This window comes from Calliopsis andreniformis, chromosome 12, assembly GCF_051401765.1.
Source record: "Calliopsis andreniformis isolate RMS-2024a chromosome 12, iyCalAndr_principal, whole genome shotgun sequence".
In the NCBI taxonomy this organism is placed as follows: Eukaryota; Metazoa; Arthropoda; class Insecta; order Hymenoptera; family Andrenidae; genus Calliopsis; species Calliopsis andreniformis.
Genome location: NC_135073.1, coordinates 13,356,691 through 13,372,617, shown reverse-complemented (window position 1 = coordinate 13,372,617; position 15,927 = coordinate 13,356,691). Strand labels below are relative to the sequence as shown.

At 33.7% G+C, this 15,927-nt stretch overlaps 3 protein-coding genes across 7 annotated transcripts; all 3 read right to left on the bottom strand.

Annotated features, from left to right (window-relative positions):
• Positions 1-839: 839 nt before the first annotated feature.
• LOC143185880 (uncharacterized) lies at positions 840-4,785 on the bottom strand. Its single transcript, XM_076389175.1, has 5 exons — positions 4,664-4,785; positions 3,943-4,065; positions 1,551-3,506; positions 1,315-1,480; positions 840-1,194 (listed from the first exon to the last, which is right to left on the bottom strand). The coding sequence occupies exons 1-5, from the start codon at positions 4,727-4,729 to the stop codon at positions 980-982; spliced, it is 2,526 nt and encodes an 841-aa protein (XP_076245290.1). The 5' UTR covers positions 4,730-4,785; the 3' UTR covers positions 840-979.
• Positions 4,786-5,418: 633 nt separating this feature from the next.
• Positions 5,419-7,606, bottom strand: LOC143185686 (FGFR1 oncogene partner 2 homolog). Of its 2 annotated transcripts, XM_076388878.1 has the most exons (5): positions 7,524-7,606; positions 7,353-7,443; positions 6,298-6,432; positions 5,854-6,105; positions 5,419-5,794 (listed from the first exon to the last, which is right to left on the bottom strand). In XM_076388878.1, the coding sequence occupies exons 3-5, from the start codon at positions 6,430-6,432 to the stop codon at positions 5,567-5,569; spliced, it is 615 nt and encodes a 204-aa protein (XP_076244993.1). In that variant the 5' UTR covers positions 7,353-7,443; positions 7,524-7,606; the 3' UTR covers positions 5,419-5,566. The 2 variants fall into 2 exon arrangements, with proteins under 2 accessions (XP_076244993.1, XP_076244992.1); XM_076388877.1 differs by lacking the exon at positions 7,524-7,606 and having other exon boundaries at positions 7,353-7,490.
• A 300-nt stretch (positions 7,607-7,906) lies between these two features.
• On the bottom strand, positions 7,907-15,693 carry Mfs9 (major facilitator superfamily transporter 9). 4 transcript variants are annotated; one of them, XM_076388970.1, is made up of 10 exons: positions 15,661-15,693; positions 12,118-12,176; positions 11,790-11,973; positions 10,923-11,156; positions 9,725-10,030; positions 9,507-9,630; positions 9,275-9,408; positions 9,043-9,185; positions 8,839-8,959; positions 7,907-8,733 (listed from the first exon to the last, which is right to left on the bottom strand). In XM_076388970.1, the coding sequence occupies exons 2-10, from the start codon at positions 12,168-12,170 to the stop codon at positions 8,557-8,559; spliced, it is 1,476 nt and encodes a 491-aa protein (XP_076245085.1). In that variant the 5' UTR covers positions 12,171-12,176; positions 15,661-15,693; the 3' UTR covers positions 7,907-8,556. The 4 variants fall into 4 exon arrangements, with proteins under 4 accessions (XP_076245085.1, XP_076245084.1, XP_076245083.1 ...); XM_076388969.1 differs by lacking the exon at positions 15,661-15,693 and adding an exon at positions 13,442-13,723; XM_076388968.1 differs by lacking the exon at positions 15,661-15,693 and adding an exon at positions 13,534-13,723.
• Between the last annotated feature and the right edge of the window lie 234 nt (positions 15,694-15,927).

The window sequence follows — 15,927 nt, the reverse complement described above, 5'->3', positions numbered from 1 at the left end:
TTACATAGTGGACATCATTTGCGTTGTACGATTTGTATCTATCTATTACCGATCGGACTGAAGGCTGCGCATAGAATTCACAGACTGAAAAAAGCTCACCCGATCTGCAATCAAGTTTACTATCGCGTTTTAATGAGTTTTCGAAGTACGTTCGAAAAAGTTGTCGAGACATTTTTAACTACCTGACACACATCATGGGTCACACATTTAAGGAAGGCCACATTGAACTAGTCTAAGAAATTACTGTCTAGCGCTCTGAACAAATATATCGGTAAAATTTAGCCTATATTATCTAGCCTATGACACATACGCGAACGAGTAAATAGTTTAGAGATTTTTTTTTGCGAACGATCTTTTTTTTTTGTTTTCTTTTTTTGTAGTACATCTGAGCAATCTTGTTCTTCGGTCTCTCCATCCACGAGTCTCGGATCCTCGGCGAATTTCTTTTTTTTTTAAAAACGATTATCTTTGGCATTGTGGGACGCGCAATATAACATACCCAAAGATACAAATATTCGACGTTCATATAGTTTTCGTTCTTTTAACTCTCGTTAAAGTCCGTCAGTGAAGAACAAGCGAATATTGATTTGAAAGTGCGTTAATACGATAGACGATCGGTTTGATCACAAGTATTGGATACCAGAACTGACACTCTCGAGACTGTACTATAAGTAGGGATAAAAATATGTACAGTAGAAAACTATGGAGTCACTATTAACTTGTAAAAAGTAGACACGCATACGATTTCCCTAGTTTTCGGCGCGAGTACGCGTACTTTTACTCGTCTGATGCTTTGAAGTTTCGCAATTTATAGTGGGCGGCATACTTTTTCCATTTTTGTTTCAGCGATTTAAAATTATGCGATAAACGCCAGCAAAAGCTTTTCAGAAAAACGTAACGCGGAATACGCGAGTAAAAAGCTGCTGGGCTCAATCTATGTTTCGTCACATAAAATCGAAAAGCGATTTTCGAAATTTTGCTAGGTACAGTTCGAATAGTCGCCAGCAGCCTCGCTTGCTGTCTGACTTTCATTGCGCTTTATCACAAGGACCGGATCTTTAGAGGTCTCTACAACTTTTTTCTCTATGTCCAAGTCATACAATAACGTAGCTTGTAATGCATTATACATACCGGTTCTTGCGTATCGAGATGCCTTTGTCAATTCGTAGACGCTGGCAGCCAGAGTTAATATATCTGTGAACACAAAATAATAATCTAGATAATATCCTTCTATTTAATTTTCGAGCAAAGATAAGACAGTATTTTCATTCATCTTGTACTTTTTTTTATCAAGCTAAATGAATTTAAACTTACCATTATCATTGTATACTAGAATACACGGTGGATTTTCTTTCTGGCGTTTAGTAGCATTCGCGATCTCCCGTTTACGACACTCTTGGACGTATTTTATTGCTTCCAACCAGTACTCCATAGCCTTGTGTACGCGTAGATTCATTGTGGTCCCTCGCAAACGTTCCATCTATTTACAAAATATACAATTCAATCTTTACACGTTGGTCTATTAGAGAAAATAAAACAAATATACTTACCTTTGCGATTAAAGTTATGACACGTGCATGTTCTCTTAAATAGTCAATGATTAAACGATCTACGCGTGACGGGTTCCCTTGGAGACGAGGAATAGGTATATTATTTGCACTTGTGACTCTCTTGCCAGGAAAGTGAGCAGCTAATCCAGCCTCGCATTTCTTTCGCTCTTTCTCTAACTGTTTAAATTGTTCATACGTTTGTTCCAGTCTGAAATGCAGGATGCTTGAAGGTGCCGTGCGTCTGGCTGCTCCACTTCCGTTTCTGAGGCTTAAGCCTCCACCATAAAGTACAGAAAATAGACGTGGAACTGGAAGTGGTACAGGAACTGGCATCACTGGTGGAAATACTCCAGATCTTACTGTACTTGGACTTGATACGACTCCTGTATTGAAGAGAACATCGGTCGATGAAATACCAGGAGCATTCTGTATTCTCGGCATGTGATGTCGTTGCTTCATTAGATAATTAAAAGTATCCTTGTTCACCGAGGACCCTGTGATTTGATTGGTCAAATGACTGACGGAAGGGAACGTTATTTCTTTAGTTAGATCAAATCCTTCGACTTTGTATGCATTAGTACTACTAGATTGCTTCAAATCGCGATAGGATGTGGAACTCTGTGGTAACATCTTCAAAGTCTCGCCGTTATTGGCAGTGTAATGTTGATAATTGTGATATCCGTATTTCGCAATTGACTGATGCGTATGACGCGAGCTTAGATTCTTCGGAAATCCAATCGGTGAGTATGTCTTAGTCTCGATAGTCTTCGATTTCGGGCTGATAATCTTCAACAAATTGTTATCGATTCTATAATCGTTACTCGAAAGACAATTTTCGTTCGTGTCTAAACTATTGATCGATGATGTGGCGAAGTCATTTACATTTGGATAATAGTCAATTAGTTGTTTATATTCTTGGTCCACAGCTTGATCCAACTTGTAACTACGTGCTTGTTGTTGCAAAAATTGAAACTGTTCATTCGGTATAGAGATATTTGCCATGCTTAATCTACTTGAATCTTGTAAATCTTTATAGTCATTGGTGCTACTGCGTTGTATATTATTTCCAAAACAATTGTGCAAATTTGTATCAGCTGGAGAAAAATGTTGCAAAGGAGAGTTCGACAAAAAGCCAGAATCGATACTTAAATCAGTCATTGCTGAACTTGGTCTGTAACTTTGATTGTTGGCAGTCATGCTGTACAATTCATGCATAGTAGTTGTAGGATTATTATATGTATTAGTAGTTCCATTCTGTCCAATGTTATTATGGTACTCTATTTCATTTAATGTGATTGGATCAGGAGAATCCAATGCCAATGTTAAAGCCATATTAAAGTTCAAGTCCGGGTTTGTACAATTCTGTATTCGTTGATAATTACCAAACAGATCTGATGTACATCCTGGAGTAGACAAATTTTCAGACCAGTTTGTGGAGTGCTTACTCGAATTTGTCTCATTTGTTGTTGTCAACAAATCATTGCACAAAGGCATAGTGTTTCCACTGATACAGGAATTTTCATCATTTGGACGTAACACATATGATTGCGGATCAGATGGGTATGTACTTGGATATGTATTAATCCCATTGTTATATAAATTTCCTTGATCCGATACTTGTCCAGTGCATGTAGTAAGATTTAGTGTTTTAAGTTCCCCACAAAGATTATTATAATTACATTCAAGTTTAGCATTATTAGAAACACTGTTTTGTAGTTTGTTGAACGCAGAATGCATACTAAAGTGATCTATAGCAGTGAAATTGGAGTCTGTGTTATTCTCCATTTTATTCTCCATAATACATGACTGATTTTCTGAATGATATTGAATATTGCCATTGTAGCTATTATTATGAGTACTATCACCAACAATTGAATCATCATCAAGAATCTTTGAGACCAAGTCATTGACCATAGGATTATTTAAATCCTGACTATCCTCATCTTCTACATTCATCTATATAAATGAATGATAAAAGAAATGTAATCAGTATTCTGAATACTTTCTTTAAAATTTTGAAACAATACTTTCAATTTATATTCTAGGTAAGTTAGACTAATATTTTTTATTTAAAATAACAATGAACTTCAAAATTAAAAAAAAAAAATAGATTTAAATTCTAGATATCTAATTTGCTAACAATTAAAATCAGACATGTCTACATTGAATATATTATTATGCACTATTTTGATAGTAATATATCTTAGTAAATGTATATTTAATATACATATATATAGCAACTTGATATTCAGCCATAATTTGTGTTGTATATTAATGAATATAAATATACTACATGAAATATGATACTATTAAATGACATGCTACAGTACTCTAAATATTTATGCTAATAAAATAACCAATCACACACAAAAATATATTCTAAATTTCTTACGTTCTTCTGCGTATTATAGTCCATTAAGTCATAGTTCCAATAATTATATTCTGTGTTACATCTGTCAGCAGGATAACTGTTTCTTGGTTCCAACATGCTGATGTTGCGTTCAACCACATTACTCTACAAAAAAAAACTAGTTTCAGTTAATTTTCAAACAACCACTACATTCTATCAAAAATACAAGAACAAGTTCTGATCCATACAGACATATGTGCCTTTTATTAAAGTCATTTTCAGCACACAATATGCCTATATATATTAAAAACTATTTCGTGAATATTTTTTTACGAAATGGCTATTACTAAAATACTATATCACATCAACATATATCCATGAATTACATTAAATTTAAGTCAAACAAAATTAAGTCTACATTTTTACACCCCACTTACTCTTAAAAGCAACGATTGTTAGTTTAAACCTATCCTAAGCACGATGTGCATCGGTAACGTACCCACGATCGAATCGTTTTCATTAATTAAAGTACCGAAAGTTTGCGATCAAAGCGATGACTTTTTTGCGACGTGCAAAGCCCGCAATACATTTACGTCCCTCGTTAGCTAAATAACACCGTTCGAAATACGCGATTGCCGCGTTTTATGCCTGTTTTATGTCGAAACGATCGCGCTGTACTTTGCAATGCTTTGCAACGCAGAGGAACATGAACGTCATTCTTTTCGGCGATGAAGTCAGAGACGCAAAGACGCGGTTCGCTTACCTTGCTAACAGTAAAACCATTGTTGCCGATAATCGTTGCCAAATTGTGCACCTCGGACAGAGCCATTTGTTATAGATCACTGAAAATCACCTCCACTCCTTGCCATCACCCTTTCACTTGTGCGTCTGTCCTCCCAGCAGTATGCACACCCACACCAACCTACGCTCTCTTCAAAACGTAGCTTGCTAGCATCTCACGATGTGCACATTAATGGTGCTGCTATGGGAGGGCAGAACGTAGAGATGGAACTGCGGTTATTATACTATATATACACATGTATAGCCACTGTACGTGCATATATATTGTGCAGACACGTAGCTGGCCGCTTAAAATGCAAATAGTAGGACGTCCAATAAGTGATACTTTTCTTGAATCTTGTTTGAATCGTTACACTGTATACAGTTTCATTCTCTGAACTCAAGTTCGTACGCTGAACACTGAACACGACGTGTGCAGCTAAAATGCGACCGTTTTTCAATTGTTTCTGAAATATAGTAAAGTAAATGAAACGTTCCTCCTCACCCTAGGGAATCATACATACCTATTTATTACTAAGTTTTTTGAACGCGCAAGCGCGGGATTATTCGAATGCTTCGATCTCGTTTCGGATAACAATTTCTTTTTTAGAAATATGTTTATATAAAGATTTGATTTTGTGTTTATACTTCGTCTGTAGAAATAATGTTAGTTCATTTGGCATTGTTGCATGGATGAGACAGAAATAGAAAATAGAAAAGAATACATAGAAATAGATTTTATACAGGGTGTTTCAGGGTGTATATAATTTGCGCGTGCATTTTATTTCATATAAGTAATACAATCTTCCCGACATTAATTACATTATAAAATAAGAAATAAATAATGTAAATTTTATATAAGAAATGTATAAATTATAAATTTGTTTTACAATACTACTGGATCTGTTTGTACGGTTTTGTTCTCTGATTCGATTTCCTTCGTGAGGGAGCCGCATTTGTTCGCGATATTAACTATTTCTCGCAGCGTATCGTTTTCTTTCTTTAAGCTATAATACATTTCCTTCTCCTTCAATTCGTTTTCTTCGTCAATGGTGACTGCTGTTCTCATTACTTCTGCCATTTCTTTTATTTTCTCGGCTTGACTCGTTATTAGCTAGAATTTTACAGATCAGTTAGGACTCGGTTACAGTTGTGAATATTGTTTATACTTACAGTGGTGTATCTTGAATTATTTAATGGAGGTAGATTTGTTTTGCATAGACGTAATAAAGACGCTGTTTGTTGCCTGTACTTGGACATTATTAATTCGAGAGCATGCTGATGATCTTCTAATGCATTTTTTAATTGTTTATTTTCAGCTTGTATTTCTTGTAAATGTTTATTTTCTCTTTGTATGCCTGCAATCAATTGCACATGCGGCCTCTGTTTTGCTTCAGTATTCAAGAACTTAACTTCTTCTTGATACTGCAAATACATAACATGAAATGTAAACAATAGCTTTAAAAAATAAAAGCATCAATATTATGTTACAGAACATTTAATTATTGCTGCAGTTTGACCAAATTAATCACATACTGAGTTTTATGAATAAAATAAGCATAAATTACTCTACTAAACTACTTCAATGTAAACTAAAAGTTCAAATTATTTGTTTACCTGTTTCATGTTATCAATTTGACTACAAACTGATTCTATCTCACTTATTAAATTGTCTGCTGTGTTTTCATGATCTGATATTTTAATAACTAATTTTTTAGCATCCAATATGATTTGTTGGAAAGTTAGTGCCATCTATAAAGATGAGATCTTATTATTAACTTTGTCCATTGTATTAACACTTTTATAGGCTGGGTTTTCAAACACAGAATAAGTCACATGTCTAACAGATCCTTTGCTAAATATTTCCAATATAGCAGCTTCAGCATGAAAGTTAATCTCACATTTTAAATTATTTTGGCACTTACCCTCTTCATGAGTTATCTAAGAAGTCTAACATTTATACATTTTCTCATGAAGAGAACCAAGTATGACAAAATAACAATACAGGTTACTGACATGTCCTGTTAAGGAGACACATCTGCTGTTTTAAAAAATGCAAAGAAGGCGAACTATGTCTGTGGCTGTAAGGCAAAATTACAGATTTACTTTATTTAGTTGCTTTACAACTACAGATATAGAATTGTAAGCAATCTGTCGCATTACGCTATCAACATCTAGGAATATATCACAACTAAAGTAAACTTTCAATTTATTTAATATCATTTTACTTGTTCTACACCTAACCATACGCCTTCTTGCACTGTAACAGAGGTATTTTTCTTTTATTATTTATTCATAAATTTGTAAACTGTCATTACTTAATGCAAATTACTTATTTAAAAAAAGCTTCATTAATACAATACTCCACAAAAATATATGAAAACTTAGACGCGAAAAATCAAAATGTATCGAAAAGATAGGTTCACATTAGAAATTATCGTGCGAGTGACTTTGACTCGTTTGCTACAATAATTATGCCAACACTTGTATAAATTCCTGATGTTCTACGATTAATTCTGACAAGATTAGGCTTTGCGGATCTATGGACAGGATTAATTCCATGAATTGCTAAAGGTTGACATATAAGAAGTAGGTTATACTAACATCGGAACTGTCAAACAAGTTTTGCATGACATTTTAAGCGATAGTATTTTAATATCAAATGCACTTACCTCGTACTGACGAGAAATGTAACAGAATGTATTTTTAATGAATCTTTACTCGTTACTTCATCCAGCTTTCAGTGTAATGAAGACGACGTGACTGTTGCATGAAATTACTTCGTTAGCTATGTATGAACGTTTGTTTATTTTCAATCACTTCCGCAAGGATCATTGGCTTACCAATTGAGAAACGAGTGGATTCTTACGTCATAATTTCTATAGATACTTAGATATATTTACGTATAATATGTATATGCATATGTGTAGATAGCAATGTGTCACCTTACATACATTTCCTTCCTTCGTGAAAGTGATAGGTTTTTTTATGCATTGTCATTGTGTAGTGTTCTTCTACATATAATGAGTGACTGTCTTGTGAAATGAACGAGGAATACATTACACGTATCTGTTTAATAAGTTACTGCGTGCGAGGTGTTTTTTATTTTTTTTAAATTTCGTTTAATGCAAATTTTATGTAAGGTGTTTCAGTTAACTTGACGATCTAAATTATTTTTAATACTTTTTATGACGTAAAAGATATTAAAAAATTGATATTATTTGCTTTAAAGTGGAGAATACTGACATTAATATGGAAAAATTGTATTGCATTTTTTACTGGGTTAAAAAGTCATCCTGAAATGATGTAACAACAGTTGCATCAAGGAACTTTTTAAAATTTATTGTTTAATATTATCAAATACATGTAAATGTTTAATCAAATATAGATAGGAAACTGTTTTTCTAACTAAATTATTTTATTCTTCTTCATCAATTCAGATTAACAATTGTATTTTTGTTAACTAAGTATCACAAGCATGGAGGCACATTGCATGCTAATACAAATTTATAAATTTACTGATTGATCAACAATCAGCAGCTTAAAATGATATTAAGGTCAAATATTTTAATTTAATTTGTCCTTCACAATATTTGTACCTAATAAACATTGAAATACTGATAAAATAATAGTTTAAATTCTTTATGATTTATGAACTAGACAGTATTGAAAGACATATTTCTGTTTTGTTGACTTAAAGATGGATAAAAAATATTTCCCATAATTAAAACTTTGTTTTGAATTGTACTTAATTTAGGCGATATTGAAAAACAATTTATTTATGTAATTGTGACTGTCAATGGATTAGAAATAAATTTAGACAATGAAAATTGAATAACAAATTTGAATATGTCTGTGAATTTGTTGGTCCTTGTATTATAAATGATCTATTTCCATTGCAGGATTATCGTAAGATTTTTTTGGCTCCTCTTCTGCCCTTTCATCATCAGCCCAACTTTGTTTTTCACCAGATGCATACAAACCATATATTACAGCTCCTACTAAATAAATTGCACTAGCAATTATAAATACTGTACGCCATTCTGCAGGACTCTATAAAATAGATTTCAATCTTCCTAATCTTGATATGACTAGCTAATTAATTGATAATACTTATCATAAACTTACTTGAAAACCTAAAACTTAAATTAGACTTACTTTATTCTGAACAATGTAGCCAGTGAGAATTGGACTAATAACACCTGGCAAAGTGGCAATTGTATTTCCTATTCCCATAAGTACACTTGCTTGTTTTGGAGCAATGTCTAAGTAATTCACTCTAAAAAAAATAGAAATGTTTTATATAACTCTTTTTTTTATATTTTTCAATATGTACATGTTAGGAACTTAGAAAATAATTACCCAAAGCCAGACCATGCAAATCCCCCAAGACCAACTGCTATAGTGATACAAATAACTACTCCTGCTGGAGTTAAAATGAAGGCTGTGCAGGTCATGAATATAGTTTGGAACACAAAAGCTCCACAATTAAACAGTTTTCGTACCTATAATAAAAAATAGTAGGAGCACTGTCCAATATGTTTTTCTCCTTTATAAAACCATAATTATTCATGTAGAAACATTTACAACAAACCTGCGTAGTCGTCAAAATTTTTTTCGTTCTTAAATAATCCGCTAAGTGTCCAGAAAACTGAACAACCAGAGTCATAGCTAAATATGGTAAAGCAGATAGATACCCAGTCTTATCTAATTTGAAGTCAAGTATATCTAAAAATAAATAGTTTAATTATAATTATATTACTATTGAACCAGTACTATTGTTGCTATTAAAGTACTTCTAAATTATGATATTAATTAATACTGACCATTCATAAATGTTGGCAATTGAGTCAGCATGGTATAAAAGCCCCAGTTTTCACTAAAATGCGCTGCAACAATAGCCCAAACTGGTGGGGACGTGAGTATAGCTTTCCATGGATGGCTAATTCTCTGCAGAACGTAGAACAATTTACAAGATCTTCTCTTAATTTTTCTCTGACACGTTAAAATTGAAACTAATCTATATATATCGAAGCAGACGTACTTCCTTCTTTTCCGAAGCTCCGAGGCTACTTTTAATATATTCGAGCTCAGCTTTGGACATCCATGGGTCGTCCTCGGGTCTATCTTTCACGATTATCCACCAGAAAAAGAACCACACGAGGCCAGCAGCTCCAAAAATGTAAAACACGGAAGACCAGCCGAGGTGTTCGGCCATCAAACCAGCAACAGGCATGGCGAACACAGTCCCGAAGAAACTTCCGGAGAACGCGAGGGTTGCTAATTTCGACCTCTCCAAGGGAGGTGCCCATTGTGCCCATATTGCTTGTATGCAAGGGTACGTCACACCCTACATCAGAATTAATAATTAATAAATCGATAGCTATCAATTAGAATCTGTCACAAAAATTAGGGCTTAATACATGCTATATTTACATGCTATAATACATGCTATATCTCTACCACTATCTCAATATTCTTCTATTCGTCTTATCTAGAATAAAATCACGAAATGCCATATGTGATTTATCTAGGAATAATTTCGAGGATTTATATTCTTTATATTAAATCTTCTCTACACTTGTACATATATAAAAATCTTGATAATTTTGCGCGGAAAAAAAGAAAATTTATCTCATAAGCACTGTAAATTTGCATAGTTGAATATTTTTAGTGGTGTTAGATACTAGTATGCTCTATATTTTACCATAGTATTTTTGAGCAGACCTGTATGTAAATGATCGATATATTTAATACTGTAAAACAAACAATATTCATTATGAGACTTTTTATCAATGGCTTAACAGCTGAACATATAGATTCAAGCTCGTCTCTGACAACAAATTTTTGAGAATATAAGTGCACTTAATATGCCATTCTATATGCAAAGTATGGGTGTGTCATGTTTGACGTTTCAGATGTAGAATCTATAGATTCATACAGGGCGCCTCGTTTCAATTTCTTAGGTAATATAAAAAGAATAAAAACGAGATCGTAAGGCAAGATCGAAGGAGATGGGTTATACGACATTTTTGGAAGTCGAAATGTTTCCGAATCACTAAAGTTAGTCTACTTCCTTTTTCCTTTCTCGCGGACTTATTTATAGCAGAGCTTTTGCTAAACTAATCTTTCTAGCTAAATAAAAGAACGAAGGGTATTCTTTCTTCGAGGTCAAAGTCTTCAAACTTATGAAATCGTTCCTGTGAGACTGTGAAATTAGTTTGAATTTTGCCTTCACTTACCTCGCAGATTCCTTCTATTATCCTTAAAACAATTAAAATGTAGACGCTTATCCTAGCTAATGGTGGTGTGATGATTGTGAAGAAGGCAGTGGCTGCTATTCCAAGACCGAATACTCTTTTTCCACCAATACGAGCACCAAGCCATCCCCCGAGCAATTGTGTGCTTATGTATCCATAGAAAAAGGAACTGAGAACTATCCCCTGAGTTCTCGAATCCCAGTCGAATTCCCTTTGCTGCAAATGATACTCTGAGTACATTTAAAAGTGGGCAGAGTTGAAATACAGTTCTGTATTCCTTACTGTTAGTTGAGTAATTTTTATTTAAAAAACTGATTACTTAAAAAGATGGAAATACACATTAGACACACTTTTTGTATAATAGCAGCATATTGTTTAGAAACAATTTTTCCATCGATGAAACATTAAGTAGAAGTCGTAGAACAGCTGATTCTTTATCCATTTGATAGATTGGATTTTAAATATACGATAAGATCAAGTGATGCGTAAAACACGGTTGACAAATGGTATTACATTATCATTTATGTTCTGATAAGTCTACTTATGTCAGATAAATAATGATTGATCAATAAAGTTGACGATTTTCATTTTGACCAATTAAAGTGTTTATAGTGTTATTCTATACAGTAATAGAGTTTGTTTTATCGAGTGGTCAATGGTCATTTAGGCCGAATTTCAGATTTATTTGTCATGATTCTGGTCTAACACTAACGTCTTAAAATATTTTCAGCGATCTTATTTTTTTTCATACACTATTCATAGTTTTTATGAATTAAATGACGTAGAACTTGTATGCATGAGCAATTAAAACTTTGAAAAAGTTTACAAAGAATATAGCGAGCTACTTACGAAGTAGGGATCTCCGTTTGCATCGACTTTCTCGATTTTTGCGGTCATAGCGACAATGGCTACGCTCAAATTAACACGAAGAATGTAGGACGTGAAAAATCCCAGAAATGCAAGTACCCCCACAACGTATCTTCTCTTTTTCCAAAATTTCCAAGACGATGCGAGCTCATCTTCGTATTTAACACTGGAAGATTATTAAAATATGGCAATTTGCATAGACTCTGAGTAATTGATAACTCTTAAAAAGTTAATATGACCTTTTGAAATATATCTGTAACTTAAAGTGCAACGAACTAAAATTAATGCATTGCAAAGGTGCAACACTTACGTTCCGTATTCGGTATCCTTGACCGATTCGCCCGAGGATTTCTTTCTCTCCATCGTTTCCTGAAAGGTTTCAGATACGGTTCATGGAAATTTATCTCAAAATGAAGTTACGAAATGATAACGAAAAAGCGACTTTGCAGGCGTCAAAATTCGACGAGGCTTTACTTGCAAATTGAAAGAAGTAACATAGAACCTTCTTTAAATAAAACTACTCTAGAAGCACATTCTATTCACTAGAAGAAAGGAGAAATATTGATTAAATAGGGTTTCGAAAATTCCTTTTTTTAGAGATATAAATACATTTTATTCTCAATATTACGACAAAAATGTCTGTAATATACTTAAACACTGTTTTCCTTTTATCAGATAACAGTAGAATATGAAATTGATCTAGTGGACCTGGCATTAGAATTAATGAATAACTTTAAATATTTATCTACAAAGCCACTTCAATTCCTCTTCATAATAATCTTATTACGCATTTTCTACGAGCAATTCTTAATCACAGTTCAATCAAAGATCGATAATTTAGCTATTCAAGTGTTTAACTAATTGGCCTCATTCATATAAATTATCCATTCCTATGGTGTGCTATAAAATTACAGATAATGCATAATTTCGCCACTGAATATCTACAGTCATTGGAGAAAGGATTACATTCACGTATAAGCACTGACCTAATAATGTTCTGAAAGTAGAAAGTCCCATGCTTAAACAGACATTGTGCCGAGACCACGAATCAATCTTATTTTACCTATTATCATGAAACCTGCTGTACTCACTTTCTTTTACAAAATCGATGAAAATCTACTCATTCAAAATTCATTAAAACACGCCAGTAATTAGAAATTTAAAATCAGCCAAAAATTAGGAGGACTATCACTCATAGCTCAATCGTCACAAAATGAAACAGTAACTATTTCACCATTCACTGCTTGCTATTTTAAATCAATTTTCTCTTTTCTTTGTGCAAAAAACGCCTTGCACTGTGTTAGAGTATTCAGAAGCCACTCAGCCGCGTAATTTCACGTCGATGCACTCCCATCCAACTTATGCTCCGATTAAGTCGTATCCTAAATCAATATCCGCGGTTTTCACTTTGTTTCCGATACCTCGTCCGAGCTCGCGATCAATTTCTCGAGCACACTCGTGTCCATGGGGATATCGTCGACGTACTCACGCGACATATTCGCGTATCGTGGCAACCTGTTACGCAAAGCAACAGTTGTGCACACACGTGCGCTTCGTGCGCGTCCTTTGGTGGATCTTCGCTTAGCACGAATGCCAGTGATAACAATATCTTTGTTATGTTCGTACGTACGTACTTTTTCCAACCGCAGTCCTCTTCATAAATTACACGACGGATGTGGTCAGAAGCGTGTGACTCTTCTCACTCGGCTGGAATCTTATTATTCACCTTTTAGAGAGCTCCCTTGTTGCAGCCTGGTCGATAGCTTCCTCTGGGATTATCTCCCTTCCTTGCACTTTCGTTCTCCAGAAGGCAGAAACGAGTTATCGGTGTAGTAAATTGATATCAGAATGCCATTTGCCCTTTATAAACTGATTACTTGCACTAACTCCCGAGTTTATAGCGGGTAAATACTATTTCACGTTATCGCTGTGCTGGGTTCACAATAGTGTTCAAACACCTGTTTGGTAATGCGACGAAAAAACATTCGTCGTGTGCCTTGGCTCGTTGAGTGTCACGTGTGAGGCATGATTTAAAGAAAACGCGTTGAACATATTTCATCGAGTGTCTGACTTAACGATATGTAAAATGAAATAGAAGTAGAATTAGTCGAAGTTTGTGCTTTTTTAGACACAGTGTAATTGATTTGGAATCGATTGCAATGGTTTTTAAATACTGGTGTTTATTTGTGTAACTTTTAATTTGAGCTCAGGTGCTCGATTAAAATCGCTGTTTATGGAGGCACTGTTTCGAGAAGACACAAATTTTGGAAAGTGAGTAGTCCTAAAGAGGTGTGAACATGTGTGAAGCGGTTATCGCCACGCGAACGATACAACTGCTCTTTCTGAGCGTTTCCAGATTATTGATCGTCTGTACTGTCGATGGTGTCACTTTTGTTTCTTACTATCTGCTACAGAGGTTGAACAAGTGTACTCTGATAAAATTTACATGTATATAGAGGTGTATGGTAATAATTAGTTTTCATCCTAGATGAATTCGTTATGAAAAATCACGAAAAAGAATTTGAAATAAAAAATTGTTTGTTTTCAAAGTGTTTCATTGTGTGAAGTGTAGAAATGTTTCATTGTGTGTAGTTTAGAAATCCTGTGGTCACGGTTCATGAGCTCAGCGTTTTTCTCATGCAATTGAAGCAAATCGAACTTGTTGAGATCTCTCTTGACTTTTGCTACAGAATTATGTTCGTATTATGTTCGCTGTATTTCTAAATTTCCAATATTTGATGAAAGTGAAAATAATGCAAGACTCTGTTCGAGGTCCTAAATGTACAATTATTGTTGCAGTAAACGTTATTGCTCCTACATATGACACGATCAGTGGTTATTGTAGCAACAAGTTGAGAAAATGAATATATAGTAAAGAACTTATAAGAAGGAAATACTATTTTTACATTTTAAATATCTCTGCATTTAGATGCACATCGATCATTAATTACGAATTAAAAAGAAATAATGGGCTCTTTCTGATTAACGATATCAAGCTGATAAAATCGAATTGATTAACGACTAGACTTCGTCTGCTAAAGAGATATGTATTACTTGAACTTTCTTGATACTTCTGACAATGTTTATACAAATGTGTTACCACTCGCATAGAAAGTTTCAAGGAAATCCAGTTCAAGAAAGGTGCAACATTACAAAGGATTCTGTTTATTAAAAAAACGTGTCTGGCATTTAACCAGAGGTATTTGATCTAGAACCGGATATATGAACATTGAATGAATATTTTTAAGACCATCACAATAGCTGTGTATAATTAATAATTAATACTGTTACAATTAACGAACTCTGTTTCTCGATATAAGTATTACATATTTACAGTGTATTAATGTAAATTTTTGTATATTTTTATTTTAAATGCAGAAATACAGGAGATTTCATATTTCACTTAAATTTACATGTTGAAGTGACTGAAATAATCCTTTCTTCAAATCTAGCAGCTGTCTATTATCTCTAAATTGAACATCTAATCGAAACTTCTCAATCAAGAAAACAAATTTTTCAATCCTTCTTCTCTACACGAGTCACTCGAATATGAAACTAATTTCATAAAACAAAATGCAGAAAAACATGACAATACAATAAAAAATACAAAGTGATATAGTCTACTGATTAAAGAATAACTAATTATATTTCCGAGATATTAAATTCTTAACTAAGAACTCAAAATTCTTAACATTATGTATTCAGCAATCATACATAATTTTGTTAGATTAAAAATTAACTACTCGGTTACTCTGATTTCTAAAAAGTTCACATAACAATATCACCTTGTTCTAACATAAAAAAAAGCACAAGTTCAAAGTTATAACTGCACGATCGATTATCATTTACTTACAGTGAATAATTTTTCCAATAATGTTCATACACATCACAGAGCTATCACTAAATTTGCGCTTTTCTTTTTTTCACAGATTCGAAATTAAATTAACAGAAAAATATCATTTTAAAAAAGCATTAGTATAAGGAACTAAAAATTTGACACTACTATGCGCTATCGTGGACGATAGAAATAAATTTTGTAAATACGAACCACGATACGATCGTGACTCCGCGGAGCGACTGACCGAAGTAAGAGGTAAACGTCAAGTGGACAAAGTAGCAG